The 27,389-nt window shown below is 35.7% G+C and overlaps 1 protein-coding gene across 1 annotated transcript; it reads left to right on the forward strand.

Moving 5' to 3' along the window:
- Positions 1-991: 991 nt before the first annotated feature.
- slc6a2 (solute carrier family 6 member 2) lies at positions 992-26,311 on the forward strand. Its single transcript, XM_053491794.1, has 14 exons — positions 992-1,279; positions 4,400-4,531; positions 5,470-5,707; positions 13,203-13,341; positions 13,827-13,961; positions 14,071-14,174; positions 16,614-16,738; positions 17,060-17,172; positions 18,114-18,242; positions 18,765-18,864; positions 20,032-20,132; positions 22,455-22,622; positions 22,756-22,827; positions 24,133-26,311. Exons 1-14 carry the CDS (start codon positions 1,018-1,020, stop codon positions 24,154-24,156), a joined length of 1,842 nt encoding a protein of 613 aa, XP_053347769.1. The 5' UTR covers positions 992-1,017; the 3' UTR covers positions 24,157-26,311.
- The last annotated feature ends 1,078 nt before the right edge of the window (positions 26,312-27,389 follow it).

Genomic DNA, 27,389 nt, shown 5'->3' on the forward strand with positions numbered 1-27,389 from the left:
TAAGATGGTGCATGGCGACAGTGCTAAGTAATCATTACACCATTGTGTCATCCAAATAAAAATGTAAATAAATAAATACAATTGGTTTATCACATGGAACATTGGCAGGTGGACAATAAATGAATAATGCCTGAGTGAAATAAAAAAAGAGAAATGAACAAATATTTAAATTGAGAATGTGAAAATAAAGAAAAATTATTACTCTCAGAAAAATATTGACATTTTAGAGTATATGTTTAAAATAAAATGTTTATTATGTTTATCTTATTTGTTTGATTGTTTGTTTATTTCACTCTATTTTTATTATCATCATCATCATTATTATTATTATTATTATTATTATTATTATTATTATTAACATAAACACGCCGATCCAAAGCATGCTGAGATATAAAACATCACGTGGAAGAATAGGAGGATGCCAGTTTAAATAGTCGTGTGCTCTGAGGGAGGGGACACACTCCCAGCTCGTGTGAGAATGGGCAGCAGACTCTCATTCCCGTCCGGAGCGCACGAGCAGCCGGGCATGGACCATCAACCTCCGACTTACAAGTACGTACTTTAAACTCGATTTTACTAGAACCATTGAAGTGAACTTTAATTTCTCGATTCATCGCGGAGCAGCTAACCTGCAATGAGTGGAGTAAGTGTTAATAGCGCATGCACAGCGGCGTGCGCGTGAACTCACTGCGCCGACTAATATTCAACATCTCCAGATGGACAGATGTTAATTCTTGAATGCGTGTCGCTTCATTTATTTTTTTTTAATCCACTAAACTTTAGTTTTACCACGCAAACTTTATAACTGTATAACTTTATATTTAGTAACTTTTCTCCTGTTTCTCTTTTACAGCTGATGAAGCAGAGGAGCAGCGTAGCCAAGACCAAAAACTCGTCCTTATCACACTGCTCTTTCTCAAAGTCCTTCTCCTCAGAATCATTAGCATCTTTATCATCATCATCAACAGCAACATCGCAAGTGCCGATCCGTCACCTCTTTCTCCAGGCACCGCCGTCATGAACGTGCAGGTGATGCCCGAGCACAAGCTGGCATCGGTGGCCCCTCTGAAGCCGTACGCCGTGGAGAAGAAGGATGTGGAGCTCATCCTGGTCAAAGAGCGCAACGGCTTGCAGTACACGAGCTCGCGCACGTGCACCGAGACGCCGGAGCGCGAGACGTGGGGCAAGAAACTGGACTTCTTGCTCTCCGTCATTGGCTTCGCCGTGGACCTGGCCAACGTGTGGAGGTTCCCTTATCTGTGCTACAAAAACGGCGGAGGTGAGCGCTCTAGAAAGGTGCATGCTGTCCTACTAACTGATATTGTGCACTTTGTATTATGATCTATGTGCGCTAAACTGGTAAGAAGTGTTCAGAGTGCAGTTTTTTCCAAATTTATTGAACACATAGGACCTCTACTGTTCAGAAATGTTTGACCTGGTCCAGGACAGGGGTAGCTCACTGGGTAAGACATGAAACTGATCAGAAGGTTGCAGGCTCAAACCACAACACTGTCAGCTTGCCACTGTTGGGCCCTTGAGCAAGGACCTTAATCCTTAACTGTAAACAAAAATAATATGAGATAAAATGTACTGTAAGTTGTGTTCTGGTTCAAGATGTAAATGTTTGCATGCTCTACGAACCTGATTTGATCACCAATTCAAAACTGCCATTATATATGTATATAAGGAGGTCGAATCTCAACACTGACAGATTCTTATAAAATAAATAAATAAAATATAAGTTGGACTGAATAAGGTCATCCCCCAAATACCGTAAATGTTTGCATGCTGACCTACAAACATGATCTCATCACCTGTTCAAAACTGACATTAGTACAGTATACATACTGTATGTGTATAAGGAGGTCAAGGATTATAATTAAAACCTTAAAAACTAAAAAAAAATATGTAAATATTTTCACATACAGTGAGATAGACAGAATAGTGAAGGTTCTGGTCTAGAAAGTGTCCAATGTGTGTTGAACTTTCCCATATAATTATATACATATAGATACATAAAACCCTGTGACATTTAATAGAAATAAGCAAAATATAACATAAACATAACTTTGCAGATCATTTAAGATTGCCCTCTAGCAGCAGTCATATGCTGATCTATTGTTTAGGAAATAATTAAATGCGGAATACATGCTAAGATAATTTACACATGTTTGGACGACATGGGGATAACCTGTAGGTATGAAATCAGACATAAACGTACTTTGCATTGGATGCACACTGTAAATGAGTATAACAGATTTTGTATTATGGATAAGAAATATTCTTTAGTGTTGTATGGCTTTATCTGTAGCGCCCAAACAAAGGGAAATTGAGTAGACAAGACGAGTGGTGGTAAATGCATGGCCCAAAGTTTTAGTAACTTTTGTGCTCAGCTGTTGGTGGAGTTGAGCAATACTGTGATGGTGCGAGGGAACACCTCTTAAGTGTAATGTGGAATTAAGATGTAAATGTCAAAACTAATACCCTGAGGGTTTATTCATGACCCACTGATGGATTTCTACACTTGTATTTTTTATATTTCTAAATGAATAGATTTTTCTAAACATGCAAAGATTTGTTTTCTAGTGATGCAAAAAGAGAAGTGAAAAAGTATTGCATTCATTACACCATGTAATAAAGTTTAGTTTAAGAGTTTCTAGCACTTTTACCTTGTACAGTGTCCAGATGTATAATTTATTCTGTCCATGTGTTAAAGTGGTAAAAACATGCAAAAGACAACATAAGTGTGTTATTACATAAAAACAACAACCCTGAAATAGTTCTGATCTGCTTTACAGTTCTAAACTGTTTTATAACTTGATGTTCATGAGAGACGTTTGGTGAGGCTTTATGGTTTCCATCTATCCATTATCTAGACTGCTTTCCCCCCTGTGTAGGGTCATAGGGGACTTTAAGCCTATCCCAAGAAATGTTGAGCACAAGTCAGGGTGCACCCTGGATCTGGTGCCAACCCATTGCAGGGCAATTTTAAGCTTTATGTGGTTAAATTGTATAATCAATAAAAAAAAATCACAGGACACAATCTATTCCTGGCAAGTTATTTTTGTGTTTATTTTACTGATAACCTCAACAAATTAAAAAGCTTTTCTACTGGATGGTGTGGTGCAGCTTGATAAATTTCCCATAATCCACTTAACATTGTTGTTATTTCCACTACCAGTCCATAAAGCTGTTAAGTACTGCACTCTTGCATCGTTTGACTATCCTTTTTTCACTTGTATAATGCAAATACTAGCTTACTCACATGAATGGAGGCTTAAAATAAATGATGCAAATGACCGATTTATCAGTCATTCAGCCATCCTTATTAATTTCTGCAATTAATTAGTATTTGCGAAGGTTTCTTATTATTTTCTTATGTTTTTTTTTCTTCCCCCGCAAATCCACCATGGCTTCATATTCATTTAGTTTGAGCCAATTTTATTTTTTTTGCAAAAGTTTTAAATATTTGTGGAATTTTCTGTGTTTCCAAAAAATGGCCAACTTTTAAATACGGTACATGTTGGCAACTCTTTATTTTCACTAAAAATTAAAGTAATATATTTTTGTACTGTCATTAATACAAACTGAGCTTGTCTCATGCTTAATTAAACATAATCAGAAACAAGCCTGGGTTCACCTCAAATCATTCACTTGAATTTTATATGGTATTTTACTAATTATGCTTATCACTTCAGCATCCATTAATCTCCAAAGAAGCTCTGCCCACTTCAGATGTAACTGATGGAAAAGCCAGAGATGATAGTGGCTAGGATACAGATAGCCATGACCCATGCTGCATTTAAAGAAGCATTAGAGCGTTGCTGTGTACTTATAGGGCGGTATCAGCGGAAACATACTGTAGTATCTTTTATGCAGTAGCTTTTTCAGATCTGTATATTTAGGTCAGAGTATCAAAAGTGAAAGTTTTGTTTAGTGATACTGTAAAAGCAGGATATAAGGCTTTGATATTTTCTGATCAAACACTGCGGTTCATCTGTATGCAACATCTGTTTTCTATGAAAAAACATATATGAGCACAAGATCTGTTGGTGTTCGAAATCAAAGATTATTTCATATCCTGTATCAATTAGTGCTTTAGTGCTTACTCTGTAAGCATTGTTTTTACCTCTATAATGGAATTAGAGCTGTACAATATAAAAAGATGATATAAAAATGCGAGTCTAAAAACACAATCCAGAACAGATTTATTGTTTTACTGTCCAAATGCAGTGTGTTCAGTGATCATCCCTTGGCTTAAGATAGTGGATTGTGGATTCTTGTTTCTGAATTTTGCCACGTTTAGTCTTTTGTACAGATGTAGACAACTCTTGAGTTTTTTTATTCTTTTGATTTTAAGTTTCAGTATTCATAATAATAATGAAAATCCTTTTTCCAGGGGCATTTCTGATCCCGTACATTATGTTCCTGTTCATCGCGGGAATGCCACTGTTTTACATGGAACTGGCTTTGGGTCAGTATAACAGAGAAGGGGCGGCCACTGTGTGGAAGATCTGCCCAGTTTTCAAAGGTGCGTTTTTAAAAACTCAAATTTATTTATTAATTTCTTACACAGACCCTCAGCTTTAAAAAAAAAAATGAAATGCATTGTTATAGGTTACTTAATTTCTGGCATGTGTTCCTATTATAAAATAACAGTGATTTGTATTTGGAAATGTACATTCATGACTGGAATAAGAAATTGTATTTCTTCCTAAGGATTTTTAGCATACACATGACAGATTTAAACTGTCACTCTTTTGTTTGAAGCATGCATTTATTTTGCTGGCATATTTAGCCAGCTGATGGTAGCTTGGTGGTTCTGTCCACAGTCCGGGTTTAATTCATGGCCAGGTTTGAGTCCCGCATCTGTGTGCATGGAGTTTGCAGGTTCTCCCCATGCTTGGTGGGTTTCCTCCCACAGTCCAAAAAGATGCATACTAGGCTAATTGGCGTTCCCCAAATTGCCCTTGGTATGTGTGAGCAATGGATTGGCACAAATCCCACAAAATAGTTTGATAAGGATAAAAATTATGTACATTACTTCCTATAACTATCACAGTCACCAGATCGATCTGTTAGACATCTATGAGAGTGTCAGAGTAAGATGTTAGACAGCGCTCTACATTACAATCAATCAAAACACTTACTAAGAGAATTTTGTAACGGTGACCAAAAACACCAGCAAATGTTTCTAAAGATAATACAGTTAAAAGTGGTATACCAGGCATTCCATATCATTTTCTTGTTTTATCTAATGCATAAAATAGCATAGATTTGGCATTCTGTACAAAAGAAGTTAATGCACTGGTGAGTTTCCATAGAAACGACTCTGAGCTCTATTCTCAGAGCTGCCATCTTGTAATTTTGACATGACATAATTACACTATAGAAACTTTTAAATGCCTAAAATAATAAAATACTTTTTTTTAAAGAATGTAAAAAATTCTGTGTCCTGTCTACCCACAGGCGTAGGTTATACCGTGATCATCATAGCATTGTATGTGGGCTTCTACTACAACGTCATTATAGCATGGTCTCTGTACTACCTGTTCTCCTCATTCACGAGTGAGCTGCCATGGCAGCACTGTAACAACACATGGAACAGCCCCATGTGCAAAGACCCCAAGCTCATCAATGGCTCCTCTTTCCTGGGAAATGCGACCTATGCCAAGTACAAGCGGACACCTGCTGCCGAATTCTATGAGTGAGTCTTTTTCGTTCCCAATGTGGAATCTTATATTATGCTTAGGATTTTTTCTGGTACTATTGCATCATTGAGCGCTGGGCCAAATACATTTTTTTGAGGATGAGTGTGTCATCTTTCATTTGCTTCAGTAAGACAGCTTTTCCATTCTGCATAGTTTAACTGAATTTATTCTGTATCGCTTGTCACGCATTGCACAGTGTTCATAGTATAATTTAAGCTACCAGTTAACCTTCAGTATGAAAAAATTTATGAATTAAGTTCAAAATGTTGTTTGGCATTTCCTACACCTTATATGTTTTTTTCTTCACGATATTGGATTGTATATTAATAGTGTTTAGATGTCTGCTAAATTAAGTACATAGGTTTCCCCTGATGCTTTCCATTTCCTGCAACAAACTTTTTTTTTGTACCATTTTGCTCCATACAGTCAGTTTATCCTGTCATGGAACCAAAGCTTCCACTCCAGTTCAATTCGCTATTTCATTTTCCATCTATTTTGTGTTAGCATCACTTCCATAAAGCATCTGTCAGCAGGTTAAGATGTGTTTCTTTAAATTAACAAGGACTAGCTGAAAAACAACATGTTTTAAATCAGAGCCTACTGTTGATGGGATGTGTTGAATGGTTTCAGGCGTTAATCGTTAACAGTAGTAGATGGAAGGTGCCATAATTGATTCAGTCTAGCCAAAAGCATTGGGGCGAACAAGCATTGGATGGCTGTTTGGAAGTAGAGCAGTTTGAATTCCAACAATCTTATGCATAGTGAAACCTAGAATAGCTCTAAGAATAATGTACGAGGCGTTTAGAATGTTTGTGTTGGTCTCATTTAAATAAACCTCATAATTATGAATACAATGGTGTATGAATATGGGATAAAGTTGCTGAATCCCTAATTAAATAAATATAGTTAAAAGAAGATCTACTACAAATATTTCTGGCTTGATATTTAATCGTTGTACATAGTCAAATTCCGTTGAAATTGATCAACTACTTAGAAGTATTTTGTTTAAAAATAGTTTATTTCTCCATTCTTGGTATTAAAATGTAATTGCAAGCAACAATTTTTCATGTATTTTCTTTTCTGCCAGTGGGTCTCAGTGGAATGTGTACATTTTGATCTTTACGTATATATTTCGTACATTAAGAAATACAGATTTGTGCACGTGTTATGTGCAAGGCAAACCTCCAAAGAAAGTTTCTGAAGGCCAGCGGTTTAAAAAAAGGTTTCCATTTGCAAACAGTGATTCATGATTCCTACAAAAGCTGCCTAATTATAAAGTGAGGATTGCCTGCAGTGAAAAAATACATATTACAGATGTTCAGTCATAATCCAAACTATTTGAATTCTTCATACTTAGGATGCTGTGGCATCTGAGCTATGTTTTGCTTACTTGTGGAAATGTGGTTTTCTTTGGAAAATGAGTATGTTAGCAAGGGTTTTTTTCAGTTAAGTGAATATTAGTGTTCGTTATTTACAGTGTGTATTTGAGTGAGTTTCTATGAGTCTGTTTTGGAGGAAAGGCATTTAATGTATGCACCACGATATAAAAGAGGTGTTCAAGTTAAACTAGGACTTTTGATTGGGAAAAAAAGGAAAGCACAGTTATGAGAGTTAAATTTTTTAAAATATATATAATCCCCTGCAACACCCAGCATTTCACTAGTGCTTGGATACCATCAAGGTAGAAAATTTTCACAGTACATCAGAGCCATGATTAGACTGCCTGCTTCATATCAGAAATGCTGGCCTCCCAGGAACTCCTTAAATGGCCCAAACATGTAGAAAAGCTTAGAGCAAGATCAGGACTATAGGGGTTACTATAAGGGTAAGGATGGGGCAGTAACTCCTTCTGTCCTTCAAAAGCAGAACACCTGTGTTGTTCGAACCAGGCTGTTTTTTGCTGAGAGGCTCCAAGCCACCTTGGTCAAGATCGTTATAGATGGACATACGGCTTCTTGTAAAACCTTTGCACCATTTAAATGTTTTCAAATTTTACTGTGGCTAAGAGAAAGTTCATCTCAAGACCTGATTGTACATTTAAGTGGATCTAGTCTTTGTTTATAAGGGTTCTGAGTCATTAATCAATATCCTTGGTTTTAGATAGGGTATATTTTCTTATCATGGTGCCAAAAGACGTTTGAGAACTTTGAGTCAACTAACAATGAAAAATCTATTCCTGAGTTGTATATTTGAAAAGTCGACACCAGTGACTCTGTCCAAAAAAAGCTAAATGATCGTCTCTCCATCAGAAATGATGAATAATCACATCTCTAATCTGTTTATGTGAAGCACCTGACTTAAACAGCCATGTGTAATGACTTAAGGCAAAAATGTTAATATAAAACTTTTGATTTCCTTTGTATTCTATCCTAGAATTTAATAAGCATGTTCTGTCCATTTAGAATGATTTAGAAGTACTTTGACTTGTTGTCACCGATGTTGATGAGTGGGTTGAAAGGCATATCATAACGTTTCTTTCGCAGTTATCTATTCCTTCCTTCCTTTCTTCCTACCTTCCTTTCTTCAAATTCATCCATTTATTCAACCATCCAGCAACATGTCCGTAACAGCAATTGTTTCTGGAACATCGTGTTATACCATGGTTCTGGTCCAGTCTACTCCTTCTAGAGTAGCTACCAACTCCTGACATTTCTTTACGGTGAAAGGCAACCAGATAATCCAGAGGAATTCCCTGCAGAGTGAAATAATTGAAGCAAGTACAGAGGAGTTGTCTACTTGGACAAGGGCTGTAGTTTTTACTTGCAGAAGCATTCCTGAGGTTGAGAATTATGTGGAAAAACTCATGAGGCAGAATTCTTCCTCCGATAAATATAGTTTTATCTAAACAGGGAAAGGTGCTGTTTGATGTCTTTGTTAAAGTGAATTTCAAAAGCCTCACCATAAAGCTGTTTAATACTATACATGAAGCATACTGAAAGCCACGAGAGATAAACTCTGGGCTTTTAAGATGATTATACTACTCTGAACTTAAAGGCAATAAAACATACTGTACTGTATGCCCTTTGAAGTAAATGTCGTAAGTTTAGTCTAGTTAGCATATTTTAATTTCTTGCTCTTTAATTCCGTCTCTATGTTTTTCTCCTTTCATCTTTATATTGCAGTTACTTTTTCTTTCTCTTACTGTACTGTATCTTGTTCTCTATTTTGTGTTTCATGTATATCTTTTTCGTTTCTTTGTAGATTCTTACATAATGATGCATAGTTTTCTCAGCTGTCAGCTCTTACCTTGACAATAAGTCAAAAAAAACAAAAAAAAAAACAAGGCCTGATTAGTCTCATTAGTGTGTCCTCCAGAAATTATTTTATTACACCAGATCCCCTTTTTAGAAAATTTGCCTTTGTATATGCCTGGTGATGCCGCTAATTTTGAAGAATAATTTACACTGGACGCAGGTTTATTAATCATAACACACCAGATATCAAATTGATGGACACATCTAGGGGAGACTTGTGGTCAGCAACTACACAGAAAAAAGAAATATTCCCCGACAGACATTATGAGAATTTATTCTGTTGATGGATTGTGTTTTGAAAGTCTCAACTGATTTGGTTTTGAAGGCATCTCACCATATAGTAAATTTAAAAAACTGAAAACAATAGATAAGCTTGTCAACCCCAAAATTAAGGAAGTTGTTCACTGATTTACTTATGTCACATGTCACCACCACTATGTCTTTCTACAATAGGTAATCAATTATGACTTCTAGATAATGGCAATGTCAAGATGAGGAAGTTTCATCATCCAGCTTACCACCCACATTTCATTCCAGTGCATTGTTTTGTCAGTCAATCTTTGTCTCTAGTGGGCAGAAAGTAATAGTAGCTGTCAAAAAATTCTTCCAGACACAGATTAAGCAGAGTCTTGAACGAATTGTTTTGTCAGTAAGGATTCTCTAGTGGAAATTGAATTTTAGTTGAAAATTAGCGATTTTCTCATTTTGGAATGGATGTCAAATTGACTTTCTTTGAATAATGACTTTAAAGGATGAAGAATATCAGACTCAGTTCCCTGTCTAGATAATGGAGAAATTCTAGATATTAATATTAATGATAATGGCAAATTATTGTGAGGGTTTTTTTTTTTTTGTTGTTTTTTTTTTAACTGTATATAGCTTGCAACTAAGCATATTGGTCCCATTACTTTTCCAAATTGGTGAATAAAGCATGATAGAGCAGTTACAGAACTGTCTTTTCCTTCTAAATTGTGTACAAACATTGATGGTCCATGTTCATTTACATCACTAAGAATTACTCACATGGCTTTATGTTTTTGCATTAAGGTTTTGAAAAAGATTTATCAGACACAAACTGAAAATTTGTGTGATAGTGTCTGCTATAGCAGATGGCCTGTTTATGAACACATCAACATTTACAGTGCTAGAAATAATACGAACTAACTTGTTCAGTGGATGTTCCATATCATTAAGCATAACTACAAACTATTAAAAGAGTCATGGGTTGGTAAATCATTTTGGTATAAGACTGTTATTTCTTACATGAGGATAAAAATACTTGCCTGAGCAAATTTTATAGCTGTCAGAAAATTTCTGAAGCAAAGCAAATATTCTATTCATGCAATCTGTTAAATGGTGAGGCAGTTTGTTTTATTCATGCTACCTCTTTCTTTCCAATCCATTACCAACTGGAGTAATCTCTTAAAGGCGCAGATATATCATATTGACTTAATTAGTGCAGCCCCTTAAGCACCGTGACTTGACTTGACCAGTAAGTGGTTTCTGTAAATAATCAGCAGTGAATAGTGACTTTACTTACAGAAAAGTACAGAACCGTAATTAATATTTTTATATGTTCCAGAGTGATTTGTTCTGTTAAAACCATGACAACGTTCTAGCAATTATACTTTTTTTTCTGTTAAATAATGTCATTTTTATCTGTAAGTAGTGTTCAAATCAAATGGGACTTTTCTCATAAATGGGAGGTGGAAAATCAAGTAACATTTACAGATAACTACAGTAATGGAAATCTAAGCCATAGTAAAACATTTAAATGGTGCAAATTTTTTTTAAAAGTCTGTAGTTCGTGAATGATGACTCCAGCGGAGGTGGCTTAGAGCCCACAGCAGTCACAGTTGCATGTTCCTGTGGACATTCAGCGTTTAGGACATTTGATCCTTAAAAATCTGGGAACTGTAGACACAATCATTTATGGTCATCAATTACACACATTACACAAACTCAGCTGGGAGTTATTGCTGTACAGTCCTGATAACGTTCCATTAAAGAGTTCTGTTATTTTACACAATTAAAATGCCCAGTATAACTTGAATGCCCCTCTTAGTTGCATTTAATGTAGAATGTCCACTTGTTAGCACTTGCTATAACATATTTTAGCAGAATAGCATTCTGCATTCTCTTTATAGAGCAAATTGTCAAGACAGCAATGTTTTTTAGCTAAAAGTAAAGGGCAACTGGTAAACAAAGCCATGTGACTTAGTACAGAAAAGACTTTAAAATGACATTTTTATGTATTTTCATATGTTTTTCTGTTATCCATGCTATTATAAAGAATTATTTGGTGTTTTCACCAGCAAGAATTATTTAAGAAATATTATTTTATGCAAAATCGTTGGACTGCAGTAAAAGAAAGCTGTTAATTCATATTGGAAGCAGGAGGTTACAGTTTTGAACCTTGCCTGTGGAAAGTTTAGTAGAGTCAGATATAATCTGAATCTGTTTTAGATCATAAAGAAATATTTTCAGATGTTTCACAGAGATAACTATTTGGGCATCATTTTTAAATAGAAATAGACATATAAAGTAATCCTACAAAAGAGAATAAAAAGAATAAAAAGAAAAGGAAACAATAACTTCATGTTTTTATTTCGGAAGGAAAAGCACAAAACAGGTTCCTATAGGAGTTTGTTTAGCATTTAAAAACAATGGCCTTAAATTATTGTTCCTTTAAACTTCTCGGAATCTGGATCATGATTGTCTTTTCCTTGAATACTTGGACCTAATATTTTCTTCTGACACCCATAAAGAGAAAAAAACAGCATGAACAATATTTACCTCTTCTAAAGTAAGGCCCCATGTCTGGGTGGTACGTTTCATCTTTTCTTATTTATGCAGTCATAAAACTCTAAAACCGTTGGAAACCCACAGAGAAGGACTGAAACATGATGGAAGATAAAAGTCCCAAAGGGACGTGTATGTGTTCAACTAAGGAAACGGATTATATAACTATGAACAGTAGGAGCAGGACCTGGATCTTTCTGAAATCATAAACAGTCAACAAAATTATATTCTGAGTGAAACTTGCAGACAATGTGGAATGTTACACAGTGGTGTCATGACAGCCTCATGAAAATGATTTAATGCATTTAGGATTTCAACACAAAACATGTAAGTAGCATGGCAACTTCAGGAGTGGACAAACTGATGGCAGCTTGTGAGTGCAAAACATATTAACAAACCAAAACCACTGCTGGAATTTTTTGGGAAAAATACAAATATTACAGCAAAGTCAAAACAGAAACAGCAGCAAATTCAGAAACATGACACTCACTCACTCATCAACTATACTGTTTTATCCTGTGTACAAGGTCACAGGGGCCAGGAGCCTATCCTGGGAAACTTGGGGCATGAGGCGGGGTACACCCTGGATGGGGTGCCAATTCATTGTAGGGCGCACACACACACATAAACAAACTCACACACTTACAACTTGACAGCAATTTTAGAAACATGGTATGACAAACAAATTATAGAAACACAGTAGCAATTGAACAGCACCTTATACCAGCTTGGACCAATGGGCTAGCTAATAAAGTTATCCACTTCTAATTGTGAATTTTAGCAATTTGCAGACAACTCCTAATTATTTCCAAATGTGCTGCATGATTTCCACTATTTTCCTGACATAATCTCTCTTGACATAAACTAATGACATAATCCCAGTGTAGTTACTGCTTGCACATAATAGCTTCACAAGCCCAGTGATCAACTCACACCAGTCATGTTTGAGGTCCTCTGGACAGACTACAAACGCTTTCAGTTCTTATTAGATTTGAGGAGTTCCTGAAAGCAATGAAATGCATACTTGTTTGAACATAATTTGATAAATAGTCTTTGCCAGGACAAACTGTTCTCATGTAGTCCTCTGATTAACCCGGTGGTGGTTGTCTCAGCGTTTTGTTCTGTTTGAATGTGTTGTTCTGATGGTCACGTCTTTAAATAGCAAATGAGACATTCCTGAACACTCTGTGACTTCTGCCACTTTCAATAAGGATAAGTTACAGAATGATCACCAGTGGTTGTTCTCCGCACTGTACAGTTGTGCAGACGTTAATCCCAATCTCTTTTAAATATATCAAAGATTGTGTCACATTTTAATTTGGTTTAAAAAATAAATTCTGTGTACCGTAAATGGGAAAAAAAATCAAGTAATACTTTGAATTGAATTTTTAATTTGTCAGACTTATTACAATACAGGTATGTGTTCCTTGCTTAGACGAGAAGTACTGCGCATCCATGAGAGTCAAGGCATCCATGACCTGAAAGAACCTCGCTGGGAGCTGTCACTTTGCCTCGTCGTGGTTGTCTTTATTCTCTACTTTAGCTTGTGGAAGGGAGTAAAGTCTTCTGGAAAGGTACCAAACAGCCAGAGTATAATAATAAAATTGAATACAAAATATTAAACGGCAATGCAGTAAATACTATGTGGTGTAACTACAGTTTTTACTAAGTATTTACTTTTGAAGTAAACTGTAACTGAATAAAATCACAGACGCTTTCGGGTGTCCAAATCTATGGATGCCATATGTAATATTTTACTTGTACAACTTTGGTAACTTTTTTATTAGTCATTTTCATAGATTCCATTCTCTAATTTGCATGTTACTTTTGTTTAATGTAGTCATCTAATAAGCTGAACATGGTTTATGCATGAAAAAGTTGTAAGAAGATATGAAAATTGCTGGAGGCATAAAATATTTATGACATTCCGAAAGGGAAATGCAACACTTCATATAATTTATTATGATTCTTAATGAGTGTCTGAATGTAATTTTACTTTTATCTTTTTATCTTGATTGGACATTTTATTGGACTTTTTTTTATTTTTTATCTGGTGTAGGTGGTGTATATCACTGCCACCATGCCCTATATTGTACTTCTGGTGCTGCTGATCCGAGGCATCACACTACCAGGTGCTATGAATGGAATCCGTGCATACCTCCACATTGACCTCAATAAACTCAACAATCCTCAAGTGAGCATATGATGAACTAATTTTCATCTAATCAATTTACTATATATAATAATTTGGAATATTATTTATACTGTCCCGTGCATGTATCATTGTTTTTTGTATGTTTTAGGTTTGGATAGAAGCCGCCACACAGATTTTCTACTCTCTTGGGGCGGGTTTCGGTGTGCTTATCGCCTTTGCCAGCTACAATAAATTTGACAACAACTGCTATAGGTAAGACACAGTCACTAATGTGATTTGTTGGGACTGGATATCACAAGCTCCATTACCAGCACTATAGCATGGCCACTGCAGCTCTGAGCGTTTAATTCCTATCTTTCTATGCCATTAAATAGAAAGCAGTTGAGGTAAATGATGGCTATCTTCATCTTTCTCCTTGGAGCTGTTGCTTAATTGAATAAGGGCTGTGGCCAGTGTTAAATTTATGCCCTTAGTAGGCAAATGTCATCTCTGTTTTGTATTACTGTCCAAAGGACATGTCGGATGGAAGGACCCTTAACCCTTAATAATAAGAGTTTGTGTGTTTCTGCTCTGGTCATGTATCTCAGGGGGGTATTTTGATTAAAAGATAAATATAATGAATTAAAAAACTTGTGGGTTCGAAATTACAAACAACATCAAATATAAAAGTATCAAGTTGCAGTTTAAGCTAGTCAGGTGCATCATTTTTTTTTATTTTTGCTTTAATTGTATTTCTTTGCGTATAGGCTACAAATTGGCCCCATTTGGCCATGTTTCTGGCACATAGATTACAAAATCACTGGGCCATACTCCAATGACACTCTGAAGTCATTTGTTGAATTGTGTTAACAGTCTGAGCTCATGCTAACCAGGCCAGATGATACCTTGATGAGGTAATTAAACTTGAGCTCCCATACATGGTCCCATTCATCATTAACCTTATTTTTCTTTATCAGATGAATGATTGCTTGAGTGGGGAAGCAGCACTGTCTTTTCTTTGGATTAAATGACAAAATGTTGCACAGAGCCAAGACATGATTATAATAAAAATGTCTATTTAGATTTAGTGTATTTGGAATTTGTAATAGTACAGATTGACATACTGGTGGAATCATAGGAGTTAGTAGTCTTACAGTAATTTCTACTATCATTACAAAGAAAAAAATTATAATAAATGATATAAGTTGCAAATGGTTTTAAGTGACCCAAGCATTTAAATAAATCTGTGATACTCCATATAAACCATATTATATATACTGTAGATGCAGCCATAATCTTCTGACTTTGCTTGACCTATAAAATTACATGTATTTATCTTCAGTAACCACTTTACCATCACCGGGTCGTGGAACATCAGGAGGTTTTGCCTCAAACACTGATTGCAATGCAGGAATACACAGTGAACTAAATACCATTTCATTGTAACTATTGTATTATAGGAAATTATAAGCAAAACCATAAAAAATAATAATAAAAACAATAAAAAACATTCCAAAGTGAAGTCAGGAGTGTGTATCTATCCTGGTGACACAAATTTTTGATTGACGTCAAATCTGTGTATTAAATTTTATATAAAAGCATTTCTGAGAGGATTTTATTACATACAGTATTACATATTTATGTGATTATATTTTTTCATAAGTGTATAGGCAATCACCTTTAAGAAATATTATTTATCCTAATAATTAAATAAATACAGTAGTAACACTTTTATATACTCTAAATATGGGAGAAAGGAACACATGAGGGGGAAAAAGCATTAAGGATAAAAACTTAGGCTGTGCCACAGGCCTATATACTGCACTAAAACCTCATAAAAAAAAGAAAAATGTGTTGTTGTTTTTTTTGTATTTTTTAACGGCCATAGTGATTTGGGATACTGTATGTGGCAATTGAAAAAGAATGCATTTTAGTACAATGCAAATACATTAAAGAACCATATACAGTATGTGTACTACTGAGCATTAACATGTTTTATGGAGAAGAAAATATGATAACTAGTTGCCTATAAGTATTTTAATAGTGCAAAAAGACAAACTTCAGAGGCATGTCATCAGTAACCTTTCTTGGAATGTTAATGTACATCCAAGCTTAGCTGCAGGAATCTGTGAGGGCAACATGTACGTGTGTGTGTATATATATATATATATATATATATATATATATATATATTCCTGTTACCTTTCTGGTGCTGTTACCTTCCTCGCTGGTGCTTGGTTGTAACATTTCGCTCGAATCTGGAGTCTCTATCACGGACATCTTTGACTACTTATCACAAACTTATCAACCGAAAATGCTATTTTATTTAAACGTCCATGCTGGAGTGTGTAACGTGGATGGATCGCGTACCAACCAATGGGGTGTCAGAATGGTATGTTTATACTTCTTATCCAACCACAATCAAATTCGCTCCATCCGGATGGCGCGATTTATCCGGATGTTTTTTGTTTGTTTGTTTTTTGAATGACAAGCTGGAATAAAATAGATAGTAACGAGGCTATTTTTAAAATGTAAGGAGTAGAAAGTACAGATAATTGCGTGAAGTAAAAAGTCGCTGAAAAATAATTACTCCAGTAAAGTATAGATAACCAAAATTTCTACTTACTGTAAGTAAGGTAACAAAGTATTTGTACTTCGTTACTTGACACCTCTGATCCCAAATAACCCATAGGTGCATTTGTACCTTTGCAGGGATGCCCTCCTGACCAGCACTATAAACTGCGTCACCAGTTTCTTCTCAGGGTTTGCCATCTTCTCGGTGCTGGGCTACATGGCTCATGAGCATGGCGTCAGCATTAAGGAAGTGGCCACAGATGGTGTGTATGTCACATCTCTTTATCAGCTTTAAAATGAGCTTGGATTGAATGCTGTGTTCTCGATTCCATAAATAAATAATGCTGAATAACAACCCTGTCCTGATCATCCGAAAATCCAATACCTGAAATTCTGTAAATGTAATAAATACCAAGTTAAAGTAATATTTTATAAAAAAGTAAAAGTTTATCTAAGTTGCAATATTTTGTTTATTATTAAATGTTGTGCTATTTAATATTGCTAAATTTTGTTCTATGCGTTATATGCCATTACTTGATATATGACCTTTTATTACTGAATTTCCAATGTGTGTTTGAATACAGGGCCTGGGCTTGTGTTCATTATCTACCCGGAGGCCATTTCCACTCTCCCTGGTTCGACGTTCTTTGCCATATTCTTCTTCATCATGCTTCTAACCCTAGGCATTGACAGCTCTGTAAGTCTCTTACTGAGAAAGACATAAAACCTCATCTTAAAGCTGACATCAAACATCCCTTTTCAATGAATTATCTCTCTTAAGTGCTATATATGGGATTTTCTTTGCATTTTATTTTTAGTTGCCCACTAAAGCATGTTTTTTATGTTTGTATGAAAGTAAACAGAAGGACGTCATTCAAATCAATATACCATTCATTTGCCAACCATCCATCATTAGCATGATAATAACAGAAATTGTGTGAGACGAGCTAGCCTGAAGTAGGACTCATTAATGTTCTAAATATTAATGGCTAACACTAGACCACTAGCTAACTTGCTAATGTGACGTTTAATGTGCTAGCTAGCCTCACAGGAACTCTGAGAGAATGTTAAAATAAAAAATGGTCTGTATCTAAATTGCCAGGTCTAGCTTATTAGATAACATGGGATACTTTGACAGAATTTCTAAGAGAATTTTAAGTTCTACACAAAAATAGAAATGATTTTAACTGCCAAGCTATCATAAAGTAACCTGACAGGAATTCTGGGAGAATTTCTAATTTAAATTGATACAGAATGCTAACTACTATGCTAACATGAGCAAACATAACAGGATGAACACTATTTGCCATTTTTGTGTGATTTTGCTTTAAATAATCATTGAGACAAACAGGTTTGATAGGAATAGAGAATACGTCTGAAAATAATAATATGTGATAATACAATGAAGATTTTCCACAAAATAAAGGACAAACAGGTGATTGTGCAATACCCGCTTGTCACCGGCAAACTTGTGGGGGGAAAAATCTTGTTGACAGGAAAACGCAATGGAAATCCTGATAAAACCCAAACAAAAACTGTCAACAGATTAGAAAAGCAAACACATTGTGCATAAACGTACTCACATTTAATCCTCCCCTATCTCCCCCATAACCATACAACTATGTTCTTTCTGTTCAGATGGGTGGCATGGAAGCAGTCATCACTGGACTCACAGATGACTTCAAGATCCTAAAGAGAAACAGGAAGCTGTTCACCTTCATCACAGCATTCGGGACCTTCCTTGTTGCCTTATTGTGCATTACAAAAGTATGATCATCTAATTACTGTACCTAACCCTGGAAGTGAGATATTGGAAACTTGGGATGGTGGATTTTAAATGGCCAATTCATATGAGATTACGTGTATAGAGATATAAAAACAAGTTAATTTAAACTTAAAAACATGCACAATCTTGTCTAAACTTCCACAAAAGTATTGCTTCAATGTTCTGGGCTTAACATGCGTTTCTTTCTGAGTTCTGTTATGCCTTATAAACATGCAGGATAAAACATATAAAAGATTTACTGGACATTGAAACATTCTATGTCATTAATTTTCTGAAAAAGAACTTTAATTTGAGTTGTAGGCTCTCATATACAAAGTACCATTGTATTGCAACACACCTGCCTTTTTGTACATGACTTCAATATTAATTATGAAATCTAAAGAAATCAGCAATAAGGGCTAGGTTAGTAGGTTACTACATGGACTGACATATAAACTTATGTTGGGGTTTAAAGTGGCTTCTAAGTCATGGAATTTTTTTATTCTTGATATCATTGTCCATAGGGAGGGATCTATGTCTTCACCTTACTGGACCACTATGCCGCAGGGACATCCATTCTTTTTGGGGTTCTTGTGGAAGCCATAGGAGTGTCTTGGTTCTATGGTAGGTGATTCATGACAATTAGATCCAATGGTTAGTTATAGTTTAATTTAACAAAGTATTACTGACCTTATACATTATACATGAACATGATATTGCAATCTACAGCAAACTGGGAACAGGATCATGGGTATCCAAGTACGTACTGTAAATAAAACAGCTAAGAGGTTTTACTAAGTGTTCTAGAGATTATGGATTCTTTTGGTAATTTTGTATTTTTGTGTAAAATACAGGAGTCTACATTAGGTTTTTTGTTCATATGAAAACTGTTTCTTAGGGAGTAACAACCCCAAAACTTCATAACTGGTGGCTGTTCTGCATATACAGCATGATAAATGAGGGCAATAAGAATTAAAAATTTTAATACCTAAATGGCATTAATTAAGGAACATATGTCTTTTTTCTTTTTTTGGTTGTTAATCTTTATTTACAAAAGTGTGTGATAGACTAATATGAAATTAATATGAAGAATGTCCCTAAATTTTATGGAAAAGTGGGAAGATTTTTTTTTTAAATTAAATAACATAGGTAGTTCATGTTGGAGGCGACATGGTGGTGTAGTGGTTAGCATTGTCGCCTTGTACCTCTAGGGTCCAGGCTCGATTCCCGTCTCCGTGTGCATGTGCGTTTTCTCTGGGTACTTCGGGTTCCTCCCAGTCCAAAGACTTGCCGTTCCCAAAATGTCTGTACTGTGTGTGTGTATGTGCCCTGCGATGGATTGGCACCCTGTCCAGGGTGTACCCTGCCTTGTGCCCTAAGCCTCCTGGGATAGGCTCCAGGTCCCCGCAACCCTGAATACAGGATAAAGCGGTATAGAGGATGAGTTAGTGAGTAAATGAGTGAGTTCAAGTTGGTAGAGTAACTTTTCCTCTATATAAAGGTACTACTCAACATAGTGACAAAAGCAATGGAAATGACACAGTTGACACAAATAACACAGTTTAAAGAAATGAAAACCGACACTAAAGACAAACCAACGTGACAATATAATTGACAGACTTGTCATCCTTTTTGCCTCCTCTGCCTTGACTGTCTCACTTCCTTCCTCATTTATGTAATTTCACTGTACAGGTTGGATTTCTGGCTAATTTGAGAGTAGATATGCTGACTGATAAGGTGCATTGACTAGTGCATTCGCTTACTCTGTGTGTGTATATATGTGTGTCTCAGGGGTGGACAGATTCAGTGAAGACATTGAACGGATGATGGGCTTCAAGCCAGGACTCTACTGGAGGCTTTGCTGGAAGTTCGTCAGTCCTATTTTTCTGCTGGTAATGATGAGTGATGATGATGTTGGGAAAATTGGCTTATGTTTAAACACTAACATACGAAAACATTTGTTGAAAGGCAGGAAAACTAACAATATTTATGATGGCAGTTTTTCAAGTCTGGTGTTTCAAGTCTGTAATTATACCATGTCTCTTCTAAATAGCAAGTGTGGTTTGCAGAATGCTTTCTTCAAGCCAGATTTCTGTTTAAACCAGACAAAACTTACAGTAGTGCTCTATTAATCCACATTTTTAGCTAAATTCCCTGCATATATTTACATAAAAAGGATGACTAATACATAGGAAGTGGTGATAAAGTCCAATGTCTATGTCCAATAATGTTTCTGGTCATAGCTAAACGAAGTATTTAACATGACACTATTAGTATTAGAGTGCTATTTATGATGGTTTAATTTCTTGCTTGGAAAAGATTAGTTAGTTTATTTATTTTTTAAATTGTTAATTTAAACCATCTACTATGGCTCTTGGCTCACTTCATCACACTATCTCATGTTGTGGTAATTATTATTGCATGCCTTCAATGTTCCATATTATATTCCAAGAGTATTCTTCCCCTTGCAATTGGCTTGCTCAATGCAGCATAAGCCTGAAACTGCATAAAGTGGCCCTGACATTTTGTGAAGCAAAACTAAATTGAATTAGTCCAATTATCACTCCCTTATCACATTATCCAAATTAATGCTCTTGGAGCTTTGTGATGGGTTTAATAATTCTTTACATCAATAATTCTTTACATTTGATGAATTTCATACAAACCAAGAAATAATAATGTGTTACATACAACCTGAAGAGATCCCATTTAGTTCGAGGTTCCCTTCTGGAGCTAATAGAGATTTATCAAACCCAGATGCTTGTGTTAAAAGAAGCTCATGAACAGGATTATGTGAAGCATATGCGCATGTCTGGGTAAAACGTCATTCCACCTAAATCAAGGCAAGATCCTTTCCTTTGTTGCTAACAACTACAAGAACTCTGAGAAGGAACCAAGGAACAGATTTAGTCTTATACGTGACACCTGTTCATCTTTGTCTTTCGGCTGTTCGCCACATCGAATCATCTGCCCCCATTTAACCCTATCCTCTGCATCCTCTTATATTACACCAACTAACCTCATGTCCTCTTTCACTGCATCTACTGTATAAATTTTCTCTTTGGTCCTCCTTTAGACCTCCTGCCTGGCAGTTCCAACCTTAGCATTCTTATACTAATATGCTCACAATTTCTCCTCTGAACACCTTAATCTGGCCTCTCTGACTTTATCTCCAAAACATCTAACATGGGTTGTCCCTCTGATGAACTCATTTTTGATCCTATCTTTGTCACTCCCAAAGAGGACCTCAACATCTTCATCTTTGCTACCTCCAGCTCTGCCTCTGGTCTTTTCTTCAGTGCCACTGTCGCTAAACTGTAGAGCATTGCTGGTCTCACCACTGTCTTGTACACCTTTCCACACCTGACACTTTTCTCCACCCATTCCAACCTGCCTATACACGACTCTTTTACTCCTTTCCATACTCTCCATTGCTCTGAACCATTGGCATTAAGTACTTAAATTCCTCCACCTTCTTTACCTCTGCTCCCTGTAGTTTCACCATTCCACTTAGGTTCCTCTCATTTACACAAGTATTCTGGCTTGCTATGGCTAACCTTCATTCTTCTGCTTTCCAGAACATACCTCCACCTTTCTAGATTTTCCTCCACCTGTTGCCTGCTTTTGCTACAAAACACAATGTCATCTGCAAACATCATAGTCCATGGAGACTCTTATCTAACATCATTTGTCATTGTGGCCATCTCCAGAGCAAACAAGAAGGGGCTCAGGGCTAATCCTCGATACAGACCCACCTCCACCTTGAACTCTTCTTACACCTACAGCACATCTTACCACTGTCTAACAGCTCTCACACATGTCTTTTCTCTAAATTTACAAAGACACAATGAAACTCCCTATTACCTTCTCTGTACTTCTTCATCAGCATCCTCAAAGCAAATACTGCACCTGTTGTACTCTTTCTAGGAATAAAACAATATTGCTGCTCACAAATGCTCACCTCTGCCCTTTAACACGTGACACCTGTTAAACAATAAATAATCAGTACAGATCTTACTGGCCATAAAGGAAAGTAGTGTAATATTTCACATCAACAAACACATGCTCTTGATTTTCATGTCTTTGATTTTAAAATAAGCACAGGAAGTGTTAGAAAACAAAACAGAAGAGATAATATCATTAATCTCTCAGCTCAAGCACATCTGACTGGATGATTACATGGCAGTCTCTCATATCATGGCCTTGTTTTCTAGGTTGTGGTGATTGCCAGCATTGTCACTGACAACAATATGGAATATGAAGGCTATATCTTTCCTAGCTGGGCGACCTTGTTGGGCTGGGGCATTGCCCTTTCTTCTATGATCTTCGTACCACTCTATGCTATCTACAAGTTCCTCAGTTTGCCAGGCACCTTCAAGCAGGTTAGCACTGATTTAATATTACCAGTTACTCTATATGTTACACTATACATCCTTAATTATAATTTATGTTCTGATATGCACCATTATGCTTGATGTCTTGAATATCTAGCTATTGAAATGATTTCTATTTCAGAGAATAGCATACTGTATTACACCAGAGCACGAACATCACCTGGTGGCAGAGGGAAATGTCAGGCAGTTCAAGGTACAGTAGGAGTTTTCCTGTTTATGATATCCAGTCAGAGAAAAAGCAAAACACTTACTGTAAATACTCACTAAATGTGACTCGTCACATCAAATCTCAGATTTCTGAGCCAATGAGCTGCATTTTGATAAACCTTTATTACTGTATCATGCCCACTTGCTGAGAAATGGCCAGTGCAAGTTTAATTAAGAAGGAGGGTCTCTGGCATTGTTAGAAATAAAATAATTTTTTAGAATATTTAAAGAGCAGTCTGTGCTGCAGTAAAAAAGAGGGAACACTCTGCCTCATTTTGGCACCAGGATTTCCCTGCTAGCCCTAAAAATAACTTCACCAGCAGCATGATTTTATTGTGGAAGTATGCATGTTTTTCTATGAAAACTGGAGTAACCAGCTTGGACAGTGATCATTACAATCATGCAAAAATCAGACTTAGTATTTATTTTTTTATTTTTTTTTTAGTGGTTAGACTACATGAAAGCAATCTGATTCTAAAATGATTCCAATGTGAATATGCCAAAAATTGGATTGGGGTTGACAGTTGAACATGGCCTAATAGCCATATATTTGGCATATGGAATGTTTTCATCTTTTAAGTACATGCATTTAAAAAAAAATGTATTGTGTTAAAAGAATTTTATATTTGTGTTCTTGTCTGGGCTTGACTCTGACAACATTCTAGCCTAAAACGGACATATGGCTTTGTTAGTTTACCCCCCTTCCAAACCCAAACCCCACCACCGAAAAATATCAGTACATGTGGTTGCATCATCACTAACACAGATAATTCTGTAGTTTTAGCATGTCTTATGAATGTGATACAGACCCTGTTAGTACAGTAGTAGTTTTTTCATCTGGCTCATGGAAGACTGAGGATCAATTCCCTGATGAGGAGCTTCAGCCACTGGGGTGGCTAAAGTCAGTGCACTCTGAGTGCTGATCCCAGGCCTGGATAAAATGGGGAGGGCATCCGGTGCAAATCCTGTGCCAGATCAAATATTTGGATCGGATGATCTGCTATGGCAACCCCTAATGGGAACAGCCAGAAGAAGAGGAAGAAGGTGTACAAATAGATAGATTTGATTTAACTCTAAAATATCGCTAGCGTACAGATTTAATATATTTTCCAACATAACTTTGGCTTAGGTAATTTGTTTGTTATACATTAAAATAAAAAAAGAATGATGAAGCAGGACTCATGTACAGTTATAAGCACCAGTGAGTCTGACGTGAATCTTGACTGCTGTTTAATAACCACAGATTTCATCAGTGTCTCATTTAATTATTATTCTACACCTGCTTTAACAGCTCAAACATTGGCTTGCGATCTGATGTTACCACTGGTGCTGAAATACCACTGAAAATCCCAGGCGGCTGATGTACCACATGTGGACCCTGAGAGAAATGTGCCTCCAATGAAGTAGACAAAGCCAAGCGATGACTTCTGAGTGTCTCAACCACGTACACTATTGTCTGCACAACTCTGCTTCTGTCCTGTGGGTCTCTTTTTCTCATTGGTGGAGATTTTTTTTTATTATTATTATTATTATTATTTTAACATTGCGCCTCCAAAACCTCATTTTTGTATTATTTATGACCTTTTTTTTAAAAAAAAATAATTGTACATTTTTCTAAACTTCATCTAAAATTGCAAAACATTTAATTTTTCCAAAGATAATAATATAACAAGTCACATGTCGCATATTATCTCTCCGTCTGTCTTTGTGGTATGTATGTATCAGCATGTGTCTCCTGTATGAGGGCATGAACAGGAACTAACACACAATTCTTTCCTATATTTTTTTGTATTTATCAATCTCTTTTGGCCAGACACACTTCCTAAATAATGTTAGGCTTTAATGGCACAAGGAGCCCAAACATTCTTGTGTGTCCCATAGCAGCAGTAAAAGTGTATCCTGACACCAGTGTTTTTGCTTTGTTGACACACACCACTGTGTCAGTGCCTTATCAAGAATGCATAATGGCCACTTACTGACATTTATAATCTGCTTCAAGAAGACCAAAATGGGTTTTTACACTGACCTATGCATTATTATTACAGATACTATGGTAAGGACACAATATTTTAGGATAAACTAGATAGCAAAGATTCCATAAAAAGTACACAAAAAATAATTGCAAAAAAAAGCTAAATGAATAATATTAAATAATAATATTAATAGTAATAATTGGTCCAAAGATGAGAAAAAGAGTTATAAGACAAAATATTAGGTCATGTATATGATATAAAATGCCACATCATGCAATATTATAATGAATATTTATGTTCAGGTGCACTGTGCCAAAAAATGTAATAATAATAATTATATCAAACAAAAACAAAAGCTCATGTTATGTTCTATACTGATCGTAAACAGGATTGTTTTAAAGCTCATATTTAATTTTATTATCTTTAAATGTAAAGTTGGGTCTACACATTAAAGGAATGTATAAAAGTGGTTTTAGTTTCATTATAGCCTGGGAGATTTATAAATATCATTAAACATTCTACCCAGTAAATCAGATTATTTGGGTTAAGATTTTCAAGCAATTATGTCTAATAAGAGTAGAAAAGTAAAACTTAAATTGTTATTTGAGTTTCGTTTTATGCTTGAAGCGATTGCACAGGAAAGTGGAAGCTCAGTGGTAAAGACTTTGGATTACTGAAGGCTGTGAGTTCATATTCTCTATATTCCAGCACCACTAAGTTGCCACTGCTGGGCCCGTGAGTAAAGGCTCCTAACTTTGAACTGCTTAGTATAAATGGGATGAGATGTAAGTCGCTCTGGATAAAAGAGCGTCTGCCAAATGCCATAAATGTAAATGCAAAAAGAGCTCTATTTCATGTGTTAGACACATACATCGGCCATGCTCGTATCAGAATGTCTCCCTGATAAAAGTGTGTGTGTGTGTGTGTGTTTTAGTTAAACAATTTGTTGAGAATTGCTCTCAGGTCAAATTTGTGTTGCACCCCTAGTTCAAGGAAAAAATAAATAAATAAAAACACCTATTTCCTTGTAATTCACTTAGAACAATCCAACAGCGTTAGAAGTGCCAAATTTCTTCTTGCGTTTTTCTATATCTATATAGCCACGGTTGTGGTATCTAGATATACGAATCAATAAATATATTCCTATATATAAATATATTCTTTTGTTATATATCTAATCTTGTATTTATCAGATTCTTTATAATGAAACGTGAATGTAAAGTATTTTAAATGTAGGCTGTCTACTGTAATATTATGTGTTTGATGTAAGTAAAGGTGAAAGTGTAAAAAAAACAACCACAAAGAATTAAAAATTATATATTAAATATGTTCTATGTAACTGGAGTGGATCTTCCACAACAAGGTAAACTGATCAGCCTGGTGTTTCTGAGCAATGTTTACAGATTGAGTACAAATTCAAATGTCCTGTTCATAGCTAATAGATATCTATAATGATGTAAAAATACGCACATCATTACAATAAAAAAGGTTTCAACACAACAATGTGCTGTGTTTTCTTTCTGTATTTTCGGAACAGTATTACAGTAGGTTTGTAAACAATGTATTTATATATTTTTTTTTACAGGCAACTGATCTGATCTCAAAGGTCAGAGAAAGATGAACAACTGACTCTGACATTAAACACTGAACTTTTGAATTCTGAAATCTGATAGGTCAGCATGTGTTAGTTAAATTTCTAGAAACCCTGTGCTTTGAATGATTTTACAGCTGTCATTTAAATTATATTTCTATTTATTAGCGAATTCTACTATGTTATCATTTCTATAATAAAACTCAACATACGCTTAATCTAATATTAAGTAGCTTACAAATACATTATGTAACAAAGATACGGTATAATCATTGAAATGATCAGTGAAGATTTTGCAATACTTTCTGGTATTTCAGTGGTAATTTGGTCTTTTTGCAATTTTGTGAGAAAAGGTGCTCTTTGAGGATAAGATTATTTACTGTTGAGCTGCTATAACACAGGTGACACCAACAACTCATTTTATCAATGTTCTATAGCATTAAAAAGTGAAATGTGGTTTAATCATAAAAAAAAAACTTTTGCCAAAGAGCTGAAAACACACAACTCTAAAGTATGTATTTATGTGTTACAATTTTTAAAGAGGGAAGTTGGTGAAGACATGCTCTGCCAAGGTTGGTGTGAAAGAACTCCAGTGGCATTTACAGAGCCTGGAGCTCAATCTTGCTGAAAAGCTTTGCCATGAATTAAAACTCCGAGTGCACCACAGGCCTCCTTAGCCAACGTCATTGTCTGGCCACACTAATACTCTTGTGGCTGGTTAAACACAACCACACTCCAAAATCTTGTGGAAAACCTTTCCAGAAGACTGGAGTTTATTATTATAACAACAAAAAGGGAATACAGTAATTCTGGAATGGGACATTCAAAAAGCACATATGGATGTGATGGTTAGGTGTCCACAAACCTTTTAACATATTATTTATAAATATTATATATTTTAGATGTAAAACAAAAGGAATAGGATGAATAAGCTAGTTCAGGGTGGTCTAAGTAAGTCTGCATATTTCTCTGAATGCATGCTCC

The sequence above is a fragment of the Clarias gariepinus genome, chromosome 3 (assembly GCF_024256425.1).
Source record: "Clarias gariepinus isolate MV-2021 ecotype Netherlands chromosome 3, CGAR_prim_01v2, whole genome shotgun sequence".
Classification (NCBI taxonomy): Eukaryota; Metazoa; Chordata; class Actinopteri; order Siluriformes; family Clariidae; genus Clarias; species Clarias gariepinus.

What these genes read in the sequence shown, in the direction of transcription:
- slc6a2 (XM_053491794.1), top strand. Translation starts at nt 1,018, where the DNA reads ATGAACGTGCAGGTGATGCCCGAGCACAAGCTGGCATCGGTGGCCCCT. An exon ending in GAGTAAAGTCTTCTGGAAAG is followed by an intron (nt 13,342 to 13,826) that starts GTACCAAACAGC and finishes TATCTGGTGTAG; the next exon opens with GTGGTGTATATCACTGCCAC. An exon ending in AGGAGTGTCTTGGTTCTATG is followed by an intron (nt 18,865 to 20,031) that starts GTAGGTGATTCA and finishes TGTGTGTCTCAG; the next exon opens with GGGTGGACAGATTCAGTGAA.